At 58.0% G+C, this 13,818-nt stretch overlaps 1 protein-coding gene across 1 annotated transcript in view; it reads left to right on the top strand.

Annotated features, from left to right (window-relative positions):
* galnt16 (UDP-N-acetyl-alpha-D-galactosamine:polypeptide N-acetylgalactosaminyltransferase 16) overlaps positions 1-13,818 on the top strand; it is a 242,549-nt gene that overhangs the window by 207,299 nt on the left and 21,432 nt on the right. The window contains exons 13-14 of the mRNA XM_086003759.1: positions 2,357-2,501; positions 3,721-3,837. Coding sequence (XP_085859885.1) covers positions 2,357-2,501; positions 3,721-3,837 — 262 coding nt within the window. The remainder of the gene's footprint in view (positions 1-2,356; positions 2,502-3,720; positions 3,838-13,818) is intronic.

The raw sequence follows: 13,818 nt of genomic DNA, 5'->3' as shown, positions 1-13,818 counted from the left end.
TCCTCCTCAGTATCTTACATGTTTCAATGAGATCACCTCTCATTCTTCTAAACTCCAGAGAGTATCGGCCCAATCTACTCAATCTCTCCTCATAGGACAACCCTCTTATCCCAGGAATCAATCTAATGAACCTTCGTTGCACCACTTCTAAGGCAAGTATGTCTTTCCTCATCACTATCTACTACTTTGCCAAGTTTCATATCATCTGCAAACTTTATAATACTGCTCCCTACTCCCAAGTCTAGGTCATTTATAAAAATTGAAAAGAGCAATGGATGCAAAACTGACCCTTGGGGAACACCACTGCAAATCACTTCCCAGTCTGAAAAACATCCATCCACCACCACCCTCTGTTTCCTGACGTTGAGCCAATTCCGTATCCATACCGCAACTTTCCCCTTAATTCCATGGACTTCTATCATCATCTTAATAATTCTCCTGTGTGGCACTTTGTCAAACGCCTTTCGAAAGTCCATACATACATCTACAGGAAACTCTTTTAACCGGCACCTCAATAACCGGAAATCTCTGTTAACTGGCAAAATTCAGGAGTAGGTTCAGGTAAGTTTTACTTCATATTAGTGGCAGTTCCTGGATCTGTGGCTGTGTAACTGGGGTTCGTGCACTTGTTGCTAAGCAACAGGGATGCTTGGTCTGTGGCTGGAGTTCCTGCACATGTTGCTAAGCAACAGGGAAGCCTGGATTTGTTGCTGTGTACGGAGCTCTCATACCTTTTAACTATACCCCTCTGTAATCCGGACTTTTTGATAAACCGGCACCACGCCGATCCCGTCGGTGCCGGATAATAAAGGGTTTCCTGTACTACCTTCACTGTTACCTCATCAAAGAATTCAATCAAGTTAGTCAGATACAATTTGCCTTTAACAGATCCATGCTGGCTCGCCTTGATTAACCCATGCCTTTCCAAATGGAAGTTTATTTTGTCCCTGATAATGGTTTGCAATAACTTTCCCACCACTGAGATTCGGCTGACTGGCCTGCAGTTTCCTGGTTTATCCCTCTCCCCTTTCTCGAATCATGGTATAACATTAGCGGCACTACTCCTGTATCCAATGAGGATTGAAAGATTGTGACCAATATCTCTACTATTTCTACTTCTGCTTCTTTCAGCAACCTAGGATGCATTCCATCTGGACCAGGCGACTGACCAACTTTCAGTAATGCTAATCTTTTTAGTTCGTCTTCTCTATCTATTACTATCCTGTCCATAACTTTCCTCTCTTTTAGTGTAACCTTCACATCATTTGCTTCCTTTGTGAAGACAGATGCAAAGTACCCATTTAATACTTTAGCAATATCCTCTGCCTCTATTATTAAGATTTCCCTTTGGGTCCTTAATAGGCCCAACTTTTTCCCTAGCTAACCACTTACATTTTACATGTTCAATTTAATGTTGCCTGCTAATTTTTTCTCGTAATCTCTTTGCCTCCCTTATTAACTTTTTCAATTCCCTCCTGTATTTTCTATAATCTTCTTGGCTATTAACTAAGTCTTGCTCCTGACATTTGTTATAAGCCTCCTTTTTCTGTTTTATTTTAACTTTTATTTCCTTTGTCATCCAGGGTGCATTAGCTTTGGATTCGCGACCTTTCCCTCCAAAGGAATATGCCTAGTTTGTACCTGAACTATCTCTTCCCTGAATGCCTTCCAATGCTCCATTACTGCTTTACCCTGCAATCGCCTTTTCCAGTCTACCTGTGCTAGGTCCCTCCTTATCTACCCTATCAAATCATCTTAACCACCTCAATTAGATCACCCATTAATCTTTTCTACTCAAGGGAATACAAGCCTCGTCCACGCAAGCTGTCCTCATAATTTAACCCTTTTAGCCCCGGTTTAATTCTGCTGAATCTGCGTTGCAACCCTCCAAAGCCAATATACACTCGCTGAGGTGCGGTGCCCAGAACTGAATGCAGTGCTCCGGATGGGGTCAACCAGAGCTTTATGCAACATCTCCTATTGCTCAGCTGATGGTGCCGTAAACAGCCTACTCCCAGGCCTGTACTAATGTGTCCTTGAGACAGTAATGTAGAGGCTTCCAACAAAACTGCTACAACATTGGGAGTCAACAGCTGTCAGAAACCATTTGTCATCCTTCAGGTTCTTGTAAGGAATAATGGGAGCACGTGGAGATATTGTCGAGGTGTTTGTGTGAGAATTATACCTCAACTTTCCCAGAATTACTCTCCATTGATTCTTTGTTGTCTCTTTACGCTGTGTATTGGTGTCACACATGTATCCATACATTTATTTCCTCAGGTTCTGCTTTCGATCCAATTAGTCATGACGGAGTGTGGCACTTTTTACAACCTTCACATCTTTATTTTTGCTTCAGAATCCCAGAAAAGGAAGTGTCTGAAACGGTTGTGATGAGACAGAGAGGAAAGTGCGCCGAGTCTCAGGACCCTCACAAAATGGGCAACATCATCATCAGCCTGGGGCAGTGCACAGAGACGCAAAGCAACATTCCCTACAGCCAGGTGAGAGGCAGTCTCCAGTTCTTTCTTCCCCTCTATTCCCAAACAACAACTTATATTTATATAGCGCCTTTAATGTAGTAAAACGTCCCAAGGCGCTTCACATGAACGTGATCAGACAAAATTTGACGCTGAGCCAAATGATACTAGGACAGGAGACCAAAACTAGTTTTAAGAAGTGATCTAAAGTAGGAAAAGGCACGTTTAGGGAGGGAATTCCAGACCTTAGTGCCGAGACAGCTGAAGGCATGGCTACTAATAATGGGGGCGATGAAAATCAGGGATGGCGGAAAGACCAGAATTGAAGGAGCACAGAGATCTTGGAGGGTTGTAGGGCTGGAGGAGGTTACAGAGAACTGCCAGCAGGCTATTGGTCATGAAAGGTAGCATGCTCGTCTGAACTTGTTCTCAGCTGGTATCCATACCTGCACATTGCATAATGATCAGGAATGGGAACACAAGTGATTTTTCCCTTTTCTAACTCTGAGAACAAAGACTTGCATTTCTATAGCGCCTTTCACGACCTCAGGATGTTCCAAAGTGCTTTACGGCCGATGAAGTACTTTTGAAATGTAGTCACTGCTGTAATGTCGGAAACTCAACAGCCAATTTGTGCACAGCAAGCTCCCACAAACAGCAATGTGATAATGACCAGGTAATCTGTTTTTTAGTGATGGTGGTTGAGGGGGAAATATTGACCAGGACATCGGGGACAACTGCCCTGCTCTTCTTCCAATGGTGCCGGGGGATCTTTGACTCTACTTGAGAGAGCAGGCGGGGCCTCGCTTTAACGTCTCATTCGAAAGAAAGTGGAGTGAGTGCCATTGGCCTTTTGAGTAACACCACCATCCAGATTTGAGCCCGGATCTGTTCTGAATTTGCTGCTCTCAGGCAGAACAGTTAAGCCTCGGCAGCCCCACTGGGCGAGGGAGGGTGGGGAAAATAAATCAGACAGGCTTCTCGTTCATCACAGGCGATAACGGGATCAAATTTGGTTGCGATGCACTCTGTGGGAGAATAGTCTGCTAATCACGGAGGATTTCCAGCGCCCAAGATCTTCCCCAGTAAGTGTCAGTGCCTTCAGGAGAGGATGGAAGAAAACTGGGAAAAACAAGTTATATAATATAAACAAAGACATTAGAAATTGGTGTGATGATGTTCTGATTATAACTCAGGTTGCACTGCAGCTCTGACTGGGTTTTGGATGTTTGATTATTTGCAGGAATGGGTGTTATCCGGACCTCTGATCAAGCAGCAGGACAAGTGCATGGCCATTACAAACTTCTCCATCGGTTCGCAGGTCATACTTGAACTGTGCAATCAAGGGGACGGCAGACAGGTGAGAGACAGCCTGCAGGAACTGAGCTTCCAGTTGGGAGGAATGGGATGGTGGGCTCCAATGTTCCCTCTTTTTTTTTTGGTGCGCGGTCCCTTTAAATTTGCTGCGCAGCCGCGGTATCTTCCAGCAACAACAGCTTGTGAGTGGCCTGCCGATTGATGCACGGCCGCATCCTGCACACCTTACCGGGTACATTGGTGGGGGTCTCACTTCAAGCTCAGATACCCACCCTCGTCCTCCTGTCATCCTGGACTGCAGGACAACAGCACTTTACAGCCAATGAAATGCTTTTGAAGGGTAGTCTCTGTTGCAAAGTGAGGAAAGACGGCAGCCAATTTAGCTGTTTGTGGGACCTTACTGTGCGCAATTGTGATAATGATCAGATAATCTGTTTTTTTTAGCTGGTTGGTTGAGGGATAAATATTGGCCAGGACATTGGGGGGTGGGGGAACTCCCCTGCTCTTCTTCGAATAGTGCCACGGGATCTTTTACGTCCACCTGAGGGGGCCTCGGTTTAATGTCTCATCCGAAAGATGGCACCTCCGACGGTGCTGCACTGAAGTGTCGGCATGGATTTTGTGCTCAGGTCTCTGCAGTTGGGACCTGAACCCACAAACTTCTGACTCGGAGAGCTACCCACTGAGTGAGGGCTGACACACATTGCACTCGGCATAGACCAGACATCGACCCTTCCGATGTCAGTGGGCAGGACAATAGTAGCCGAAATTTAGTACAGCTGAAAAAAACTACACATTGGAAGGAGAAATGACTAGTGAATCTACCAAATGAAACTCATTTAATAAAGGATCACTATGAATTAGTTTTCGTATCTTTGTTTTAATACTGAAAAGTAGAGAAGCCTGTACTCTACAGTATTAGGTGATACATGCAGCTTAAAGCATTCTAATTATTAATAGAAAACATGTGCCAGAGGCTTCCTGCTGTGTATTTATAATAAAACGTCACATTGCCCAATAAGCAGCAATGGTCAGGCAGCAGGTGGCACACTTAAAAACTCCAGTTTACGATGGAAAATGGTTACTTAGCGGAGACATTAAAACATATAAATCAGCAGGGATCACCGGTTATTGGATCCCAAGAAGCTCCCTGCCAGTATTCCTTTAAGACTGAGCGGACTCGATGGGCCAAATCCCCTCCCCCTGCAAAGATGGAATGACCCAAGGTAGATTCTAACCCAGCTTTCTCCCCCACCCTAATCACTCTCGGGATGTGGGAGTCACTAACAAAGCCAGCATTTATTGCCCATCCCTAGTTACCCCTGAGAAGGTGGTGGTGGGCCGCCTTCTTGAACCGTTTGATAATCTGAGGGACTTGCTTGGCCACTTCAGAGGGCAGTTAAGGGTCAACCATGTTGGTGTGGGAATGGAGTCAGATATGTGACCCAGTTGGGTTTTTTTAACGACAATCTGACAGCTTCATGGTCAACATTACTGATACCAGTTTTTTTTATTTCCAGATTATTTAAACTGAATTCAAAATCTCACATTGTGGGATTTGAACTCCTGTTCTGTGGATTATTAGTCGAGTGACATAACCACTACAGTACCAAACTACCATAGGGAAGAAAGAGTGGTACACTATTAAAGAGTAGTATGCTGCTCGATGCCATTTTATAAAAAGCAATAATTACAGGATAAAAAGATTTAATGGAAGGGGAAAAAATACTGAACACTCCAGTCTGTAGATTCTGACAGACCAGTGACCCTTTTTTCTTGTGAACCTTTAGCATAGGAACAGGAGGAGGCGCCTCAAGCCTGTTCCGCCATTCAATGAGATCATGGCTGATCTGTATCTTAACTCCATCCACCTGCCTTGGCTCCATATCCTTTTATACCCTTGTCTCACAAAACTCTATCGATCTCAGATTTAAAATTATTAATTGAGCTAGCATCTACTGCTTTTTGTGGGAGGGAGTTTCACACTTCTACCACTCCTTGCGTGAAGAAGTGTTTCCTAACTTCTCTCCTGAATGGCCTGGTTTAAGGTTATGTCCCTTTGTTCTAGACTCCCCCACCAGCAGAAAAAGTTTCTCTTTTATCGACCCTATCGATTCCTTTTCAAAATCCTAAAAACCTCAAATCAAATCACCCCTTACCCATTTATATATTCCTGCTTCTAATTCTTATATTCCAGTGAATACAAGCCTAGTTTATGTAATCTCTCTCATAATCTAACCCTTGGAGCCCTGGTAACATTCTGGTGAATATGCGCTGCACTCCTTCCAAGGCCAATATATTCTTTCTCAGATGCGATGCCCAGAACTGTACACAGTACACCAGATGTGGTCTAACCAGGACTTTGTAGAACTGTAGCAAAACTTCTTCCCCTTTATATTCCAGCCCTCTAGTTATAAAGCCCAGCATTTCATTAGCCTTTTTGACTTTTTTGTACCTGACTACTACATTTTAAGAGATCTGTGTACTTGGAACCCTAAATCTCTTTGGACCTCCACTGTTCCGAGCTTTTCACTATTTATTTAAATAATATTCGGATCTGTCCTTTTTTTGGTCCAAAATGGATGACCTCACACTTACCTGCGTTGAAATCCATGTGCCACAGTTTTGCTCACTCACTTAATCTATCAATGTCGCTTTGTAATTTTACGCACCCGTCTACACTACTTACTATGCCACCAATCTTTGTGTCATCGGCAAACTTGGATATATGGCTCTCTATTGTGTTATCTAAGTCATTAATAAATATAGTGAATAGTTGAGGCCCCAGCACAGACTAGTCACGTCCATCTAATTCAAGTACCACCTAAGCAATCTCCTAACCAGGTCAATAATTTTCCTTCTATTCCATAAGCTTTCATTTTAGGTAACAGTCTCTTATGTGAAATCTTATCAAATACCTTCTGGAAGTCCATATAAACTACTGGAATCTATATATATAAATCGGTACTTCTGTCTGTCTGTCTGTCATTCTGTCTGTCATTCTGTCTGTCATCGCCTGTGCGTCTGTCGGGCTATGCGCTCGAAAGTTACAGGGCGTACCTACGCGCGCGTTACCTCCAAAGAAAGCTTACGCTTCCGAGACGGTTTTAAGCGTATTTACGTTTTGGCCGGGCTAAAATCGCGCCCGCGGTATCCCAAAAACCTTCAACGTTCCGCTCATTAGCATTTCATTATCCGCTCATTAGCGACAGAGTGACCTCGAGCTCGACCAATCGTACGCCGGGTTGCTGGCGTGTGCCGCCGGGCCAATCGGTGCGTGTGTGGCCGGGCCTTATCGTTCTGAACCGAGGTGAGTCGCCGCCATCTTGATTCCAAACTTTTCCTTTCTTTTTCCCGCTTTCTGCGTCTTAAAAAAAAAGTTGCTTTTAAAACACATATTGTTTTAAAAAAAAATGATTTAGAAAGTAATTAACTTATCTAATCTCATTAATTTTCCTACCTTTCCCCGTTTTTCCAGGTAGGCCTAGAAGCCTCGGCGTCTCCTCCACACCCACGCCCGAGCTAGGCACCTCCCGGCCCCATTCGAAGGCTGGAGGGCCGAGCCTCAGCCCAGCGCCGCTAGGGTGCGCGCGCAGCAGGAGCTGAGATGCGGCGTCTCTCTCTGGCTCGGCCTGGGGGCGGGGCTTGCTGAGCGTCGACGGTTACGCTGGCAACCGGCCCCGCCGGCCGTCTCGCACAGCCGCAATCGGCGGTCTTCACCTCGGGGGGGGGGGGCCGCGACCCTCGGGGGGGGGGCCCGGTGACCCTCGGGGGGGGGCCGCGCGCGCAGCAGGAGCAGCTGAGACGCGGCGTCTCTCTCTCTCTGGCTCGGCCGGGGGGCGGGGCTTGGTCAGCGTCACGGTTACCCTGGCAACCGGGCCCGCCGGCCGAGCCAGAGAGAGACGCCGCGTCTCGGCTCCTGCTGCGCGCGCAATCGGCGGTCTTCACCTCGGGGGGGGGGCGCGACCCTTGGGGGGGACGCGACCCTCGGGGGGGGGTGCGACCCTCGGGGGGGGCGGCCCCCCGCGACCCTCGGGGGGGCCCTCCCTTCCCCCCCCCTTCCCCCCTCCCTTCCCCTGCCCTCCCTCCCCCTCCCTTCCCCCCTCCCTTCCCCCCCTCCCCCTCCCCCTCTTCCCCCAGTAGCTCTCTCTCTTCCCCCCCTTCCCCCCAGTCGCTCTCTCTCTTCCCCCCAGTCGCTCTCTCTCTTCCCCCCAGTTGCTCTCTCTCTTCCCCCCAGTCGCTCTCTCTCTTCCCCCCAGTCGCTCTCTCTCTTCCCCCCAGTCGCTCTCTCTATCTCTTCCAACAACAACATTCCCTCGAAAAAGCCTCGGCACCGCCGGGCACTTCAGCTAGTCTATATATATAAAAGGATACATCTGTCTGTCTGTCTGTCTGGCTATACACTCTAAAGTTATAGAGTGTACCTACACGTGCGTTACATCAAAAGAAAGCTTACGATTCTGGAACGGTCGTAAGCATATTAACGTTTCGGCGAGACAAAAATTGCGCCCGCGGTATCCAAAAAATGTTTAAAATTCCGCTCATTAGCATCTCATCCGCTCATTAGCACAGAGTGACGTCGAGGTCGACCAATCGTACGGGCGACCAATTGCTGCATGGCGGGGGCGGGTTCCTGGCGCGTGTGGGCGGGCACTCCTAGAATCGAGTGACGGGACGATTGACCAATCCTACGCTTCGGTGACCTGACGGTCGACCAATCGGTGTGTGTGTGGGCGGGCCTTATCATTCTGAACCGAGGTGAGTCGCCGCCATCTTGATTCCAAACTTTTCATTTCTTTTTCCCGCTTTCTGTGTGTTTCTTTTCAAATCTACATTTCCAGCAAAAAAAAAGTTGCTTTTAAACCACAAATTGTTATTTTAAAAAGTTAATTAATTTGTAAATCTTTTCTCTAACATCTAGAATTTTCCTACCTTTCACCGTTTTTCCAGGCCTGTAAGCCTGGGCCTCTGTTGCCCAGCCACGCCCGAGCTAGGCACCTCCCGTCGCGCTGAACAAGCGCCTCGCGATCGCCGCCATCTTTGTGAAGGCTGGAGGGGCCGGGCCTGAGCCGAGCGTCGCCACCGCCGCCATCTTAGTAAAGGTGGGTGGGGCAGGAGTCAGCGCGCGCGACTTGAGTCCGGCCGGGCCTCACGCAGTAGGTTGCGTGGCGGCGTCTCTCTCTCTGCTCTTGAAGCCGGCTTGGGCGGGGCTCGGGAGAGCGGGGGGGAGGGGGGGGCGGGGCTCGGGAGATCGGGGGGGGTGCTCGGGAGATAGGGGGGGGTGCTCGGGAGATGGGGGGGTGATCGGGAAATCGGGGGGGGAATCGGGAAATCGGGGGGGGGTCGGGAAATCGGGGGGGGGATCGGGAAATCGGGGGGATGTCGGGGGGGGGGAATGTCGGGGGGGGAGGTCGGGGGGGAGGTCGGGGGGGGAGGTCGGGGGGGGGGAGGTCGGGGGGGGAGGTCGGGGGGGGGGAGGTCGGTGGGGGAGGGAGTTCGGGGGGGGGAGGTCGGGGGGGGAGGTCGGGGGGGGGGAGGTCGGGGGGGGGGGAGGTCGGGGGGGGGGAGGTCGGGGGGGGAGAGGTCGGGGGGGAGGTCGGGGGGGGAGAGGTCGGGGGGGAGAGGTCCGGGGGGGGAGGTCGGGGGGGGAGGTCGGGGGGGGAGGTCGGCGGGGGGGGAGGCCGGGGGGGAGGTCGGGGGGGGATCGGGGGAGGTCGGGGGGGAGATCGGGGGGGGAGATCGGGGGATCGGGGGGGGGGAGATCGGGGGATCGGGGGGGGGAGATCGGGGGATCGGGGGGGGGAGATCGGGGGAGGGAGATCGGGGGGGGAGATCGGGGGATCGGGGGGGGAGATCGGGGGATCGGGGGGGGGAGATCGGGGGATCGGGGGGGGAGATCGGGGGAGCGGGGGGGGAGATCGGGGGATCGGGGGGGGAGATCGGGGGATCGGGGGGGGGAGATCGGGGGATCGGGGGGGGAGATCGGGGGATCGGGGGGGGGAGATCGGGGGATCGGGGGGGGAGATCGGGGGATCGGGGGGGGGAGATCGGGGGATTGGGGGATCGGAGGATCGGGGGGGGGGAGATCGGGGGATCGGGGGGGGGAGATCGGGGGATGGAGATCGGGGGATCGGGGAGGGAGATCGGGGGATCGGGGGGGGAGATCGGGGGATCGGGGGGGGGGAGATCGGGGGATCGGGGGGGGAGATCGGGGGATCGGGGGGGGAGATCGGGGGATCGGGGGGGGGGGGGAGATCGGGGGGGAGATCGGGGGGGGGGAGATCGGGGGATCGGGGGGGGAGATCGGGGGAGGGAGATGGGGGAGATCGGGGGAGGGAGATGGGGGAGATCGGGGGAGGGAGATCGGGGGATCGGGGGGGGAGATCGGGGGATCGGGGGGGGGAGATCGGGGGATCGGGGGGGGGAGACCGGGGGATCGGGGGGGGGAGATCGGGGGATCGGGGGGGGAGATCGGGGGATCGGGGGGGGGGGAGATCGGGGGATCGGGGGGGAGATCGGGGATCGGGGGGGGAGATCGGGGGATCGGGGGGGGAGATCGGGGGATCGGGGGGGGAGAACGGGGGATCGGGGGGGGAGATCGGGGGATCGGGGGGGGGGAGATCGGGGGATCGGGGGGGGGAGATCGGGGGATCGGGGGGGGAGATCGGGGGATCGGGGGGGGGGGAGATCGGGGGATCGGGGGGGGAGATCGGGGGATCGGGGGGGGAGATCGGGGGATCGGGGGGGGGGGGAGATCGGGGGGGAGATCGGGGGGGGGGAGATCGGGGGATCGGGGGGGGAGATCGGGGGAGGGAGATGGGGGAGATCGGGGGAGGGAGATGGGGGAGATCGGGGGGAGGGAGATCGGGGGATCGGGGGGGGAGATCGGGGGATCGGGGGGGGAGATCGGGGGATCGGGGGGGGGAGACCGGGGGATCGGGGGGGGAGATCGGGGGATCGGGGGGGGAGATCGGGGGATCGGGGGGGGGGGAGATCGGGGGATCGGGGGGGAGATCGGGGGATCGGGGGGGGAGATCGGGGGATCGGGGGGGGAGATCGGGGGATCGGGGGGGGGAGGAACGGGGGATCGGGGGGGGGAGATCGGGGGATCGGGGGGGGGGAGATCGGGGGATCGGGGGGGGAGATCGGGGGATCGGGGGGGGAGATCGGGGGATTGGGGGATCGGAGGATCGGGGGGGGGGAGATCGGGGGATCTGGGGGGGGAGATCGGGGGATCGGGGGGGGGAGATCGGGGGATCGGGGGGGGGAGATCGGGGGATCGGGGGGGGAGATCGGGGGATCGGGGGGGGAGATCGGGGGATCGGGGGGGGGAGATCGGGGGATCGGGGGGGGGAGATCGGGGGATCGGGGGGGGGAGATCGGGGGATCGGGGGGGGGAGATCGGGGGATCGGGGGGGGAGATCGGGGGATCGGGGGGGGGAGATCGGGGGATCGGGGGGGGATCGGGGGGGGAGATCGGGGGATCGGGGGATCGGGGGGGAGATCGGGGGATCGGGGGGGGAGATCGGGGGATCGGGGGGGGGAGATCGGGGGATCGGGGGGGGAGATCGGGGGATCGGCGGGGGGGAGATCGGGGGATCGGGGGGGGAGATCGGGGGATCGGGGGGGGAGATCGGGGGATCGGGGGGGGGAGATCGGGGGGGGGACATCGGGGGATCGGGGGGGGACATCGGGGGATCGGGGGTGGGGAGATCGGGGGATCGGGGGTGGGGAGATCGGGGGATCGGGGGTGGGGAGATCGGGGGATCGGGGGTGGGGAGATCGGGGGATCGGGGGTGGGGAGATCGGGGGTGGGGAGATCGGGGGTGGGGAGATCGGGGGTGGGGAGATCGGGGGTGGGGAGATCGGGGGGTGGGGAGATCGGGGGTGGGGAGATCGGGGGGATCGGGGGTGGGGAGATCGGGGGATCGGGGGTGGGGAGATCGGGGGATCGGGGGGGGGAGATCGGGGGATCGGGGGGGGGAGATCGGGGGATCGGGGGGGGAGATCGGGGGATCCGGGGGGGGAGATCGGGGGATCCGGGGGGGGAGATCGGGGGATCGGGGGGGGGGGGAGATCGGGGGATCGGGGGGGGGGAGATCGGGGGATCGGGGGGGGAGAGGGGGGGGAGATCGGGGGGGGAGATCGGGGGGGAGAGATCGGGGGGGATCGGGGGGGGAGATCGGGGGGGATCGGGGGGGGGAGATCGGGGGGGAGATCGGGGGGGATCGGGGGGGGAGATCGGGGGGGATCGGGGGGGGAGATCGGGGGGGGAGATCGGGGGGGAGATCGGGGGGGATGATCGGGGGGGGAGATCGGGGGGGATCGGGGGGGATGATCGGGGGATCGGATCGGGGGGGGATCGGGGGGGGGGATCGGGGGGGGATCGGGGGGGGGGATCGGGGGTGGATCGGGGGGGGGATCGGGGGTGGATCGGGGGGGGGGATCGGGGGTGGATCGGGGGTTGGATCGGGGGTGGGATCGGGGGTGGATCGGGGGTGGGATCGGGGGTGGGATCGGGGGTGGGATCGGGGGTGGATCGGGGGTGGGATCGGGGGGGGGATCGGGGGTGGATCGGGGGGGGGGGATCGGGGGTGGATCGGGGGGGGGGATCGGGGGTGGATCGGGGGGGGGGATCGGGGGTGGAGATCGGGGGGGGATCGGGGGTGGAGATCGGGGGGGGATCGGGGGTGGAGATCGGGGGTGGAGATCGGGGGGGGATCGGGGGTGGAGATCGGGGGGGGATCGGGGGGGGATCGGGGGTGGATCGGGGGGGGGGATCGGGGGTGGATCGGGGGGGGGGGGGATCGGGGGGGGGGATCGGGGGTGGATCGGGGGGGGGGATCGGGGGTGGATCGGGGGAGGGGGATCGGGGGTGGATCGGGGGGGGGATCGGGGGGGGGATCGGGGGGGGGATCGGGGGTGGATCGGGGGTGGATCCGGGGGGGGGGATCGGGGGTGGATCCGGGGGGGGGGATCGGGGGTGGATCCGGGGGGGGGGGATCGGGGGGTGGATCGGGGGGGGGATCGGGGGGTGGATCGGGGGGGGATCGGGGGTGGGGGGGGGATCGGGGGTGGATCGGGGGGGGATCGGGGGGGGGATCGGGGGTGGATCGGGGGGGGGATCGGGGGTGGATCGGGGGGGGGATCGGGGGTGGATCGGGGGGGGGATCGGGGGTGGATCGGGGGGGGGGATCGGGGGTGGATCGGGGGGGGGATCGGGGTGGAATCGGGGGTGGATCGGGGGGGGGTGGAATCGGGGGTGGATCGGGGGGGGTGGAATCGGGGGTGGATCGGGGGGGGATTGGGGGGGGGGATTGGGGGGGTGGATCGGGGGGGGATTGGGGGGGTGGATCGGGGGGGGGATTGGGGGGGTGGATCGGGGGCGGATCGGGGGGGTGGATCGGCGGGGGATCGGGGGGGGATCGGGCGGGGGGGCATCGGGGGGGGCATCGGGGGGGGATCGGGCGGGGGGGGATCGGGCGGGGGGGCATCGGGGGGGGATCGGGCGGGGGGTCATCGGGGGGGGGCATCGGGGGGGGATCGGGCGGGGGGGGATCGGGCGGGGGGGGGATCGGGCGGGGGGGCATCGGGGGGGGATCGGGCGTGGGGGGCATCGGGGGGGGATCGGGCGGGGGGGCATCGGGGGGGGATCGGGCGGGGGGGGCATCGGGGGGGGATCGGGCGGGGGGGCATCGGGGGGGGATCGGGCGGGGGGGGATCGGGCGGGGGGGGCATCGGGGGGGGATCGGGCGGGGGGGGCAACGGGGGGGGGATCGGGGGGGGGATCGGGCGGGGGGGGGATCAGGGGGGATCGGGCGGGGGGGGATCAGGGGGGGATCGGGCGGGGCGGGATCACGGGGGGATCGGGCGGGGGGGGATCACGGGGGGATCGGGCGGGGGGGGATCACGGGGGGATCGGGCGGGGGGGGGATCACGGGGGGGATCGGGCGGGGGGGGATCACGGGGGGATCGGGCGGGGGGGGGATCACGGGGGGATCGGGCGGGGGGGGGATCGGGCGGG

This window comes from Somniosus microcephalus, chromosome 12 (assembly GCF_052327205.1).
Source record: "Somniosus microcephalus isolate GS21.2 chromosome 12, FLI_Smic_1.0, whole genome shotgun sequence".
NCBI classification, from domain to species: Eukaryota; Metazoa; Chordata; class Chondrichthyes; order Squaliformes; family Somniosidae; genus Somniosus; species Somniosus microcephalus.
The sequence above is the reverse complement of the archived record's forward strand: the minus strand, read 5'-3'. Positions and strand labels throughout refer to the sequence as shown.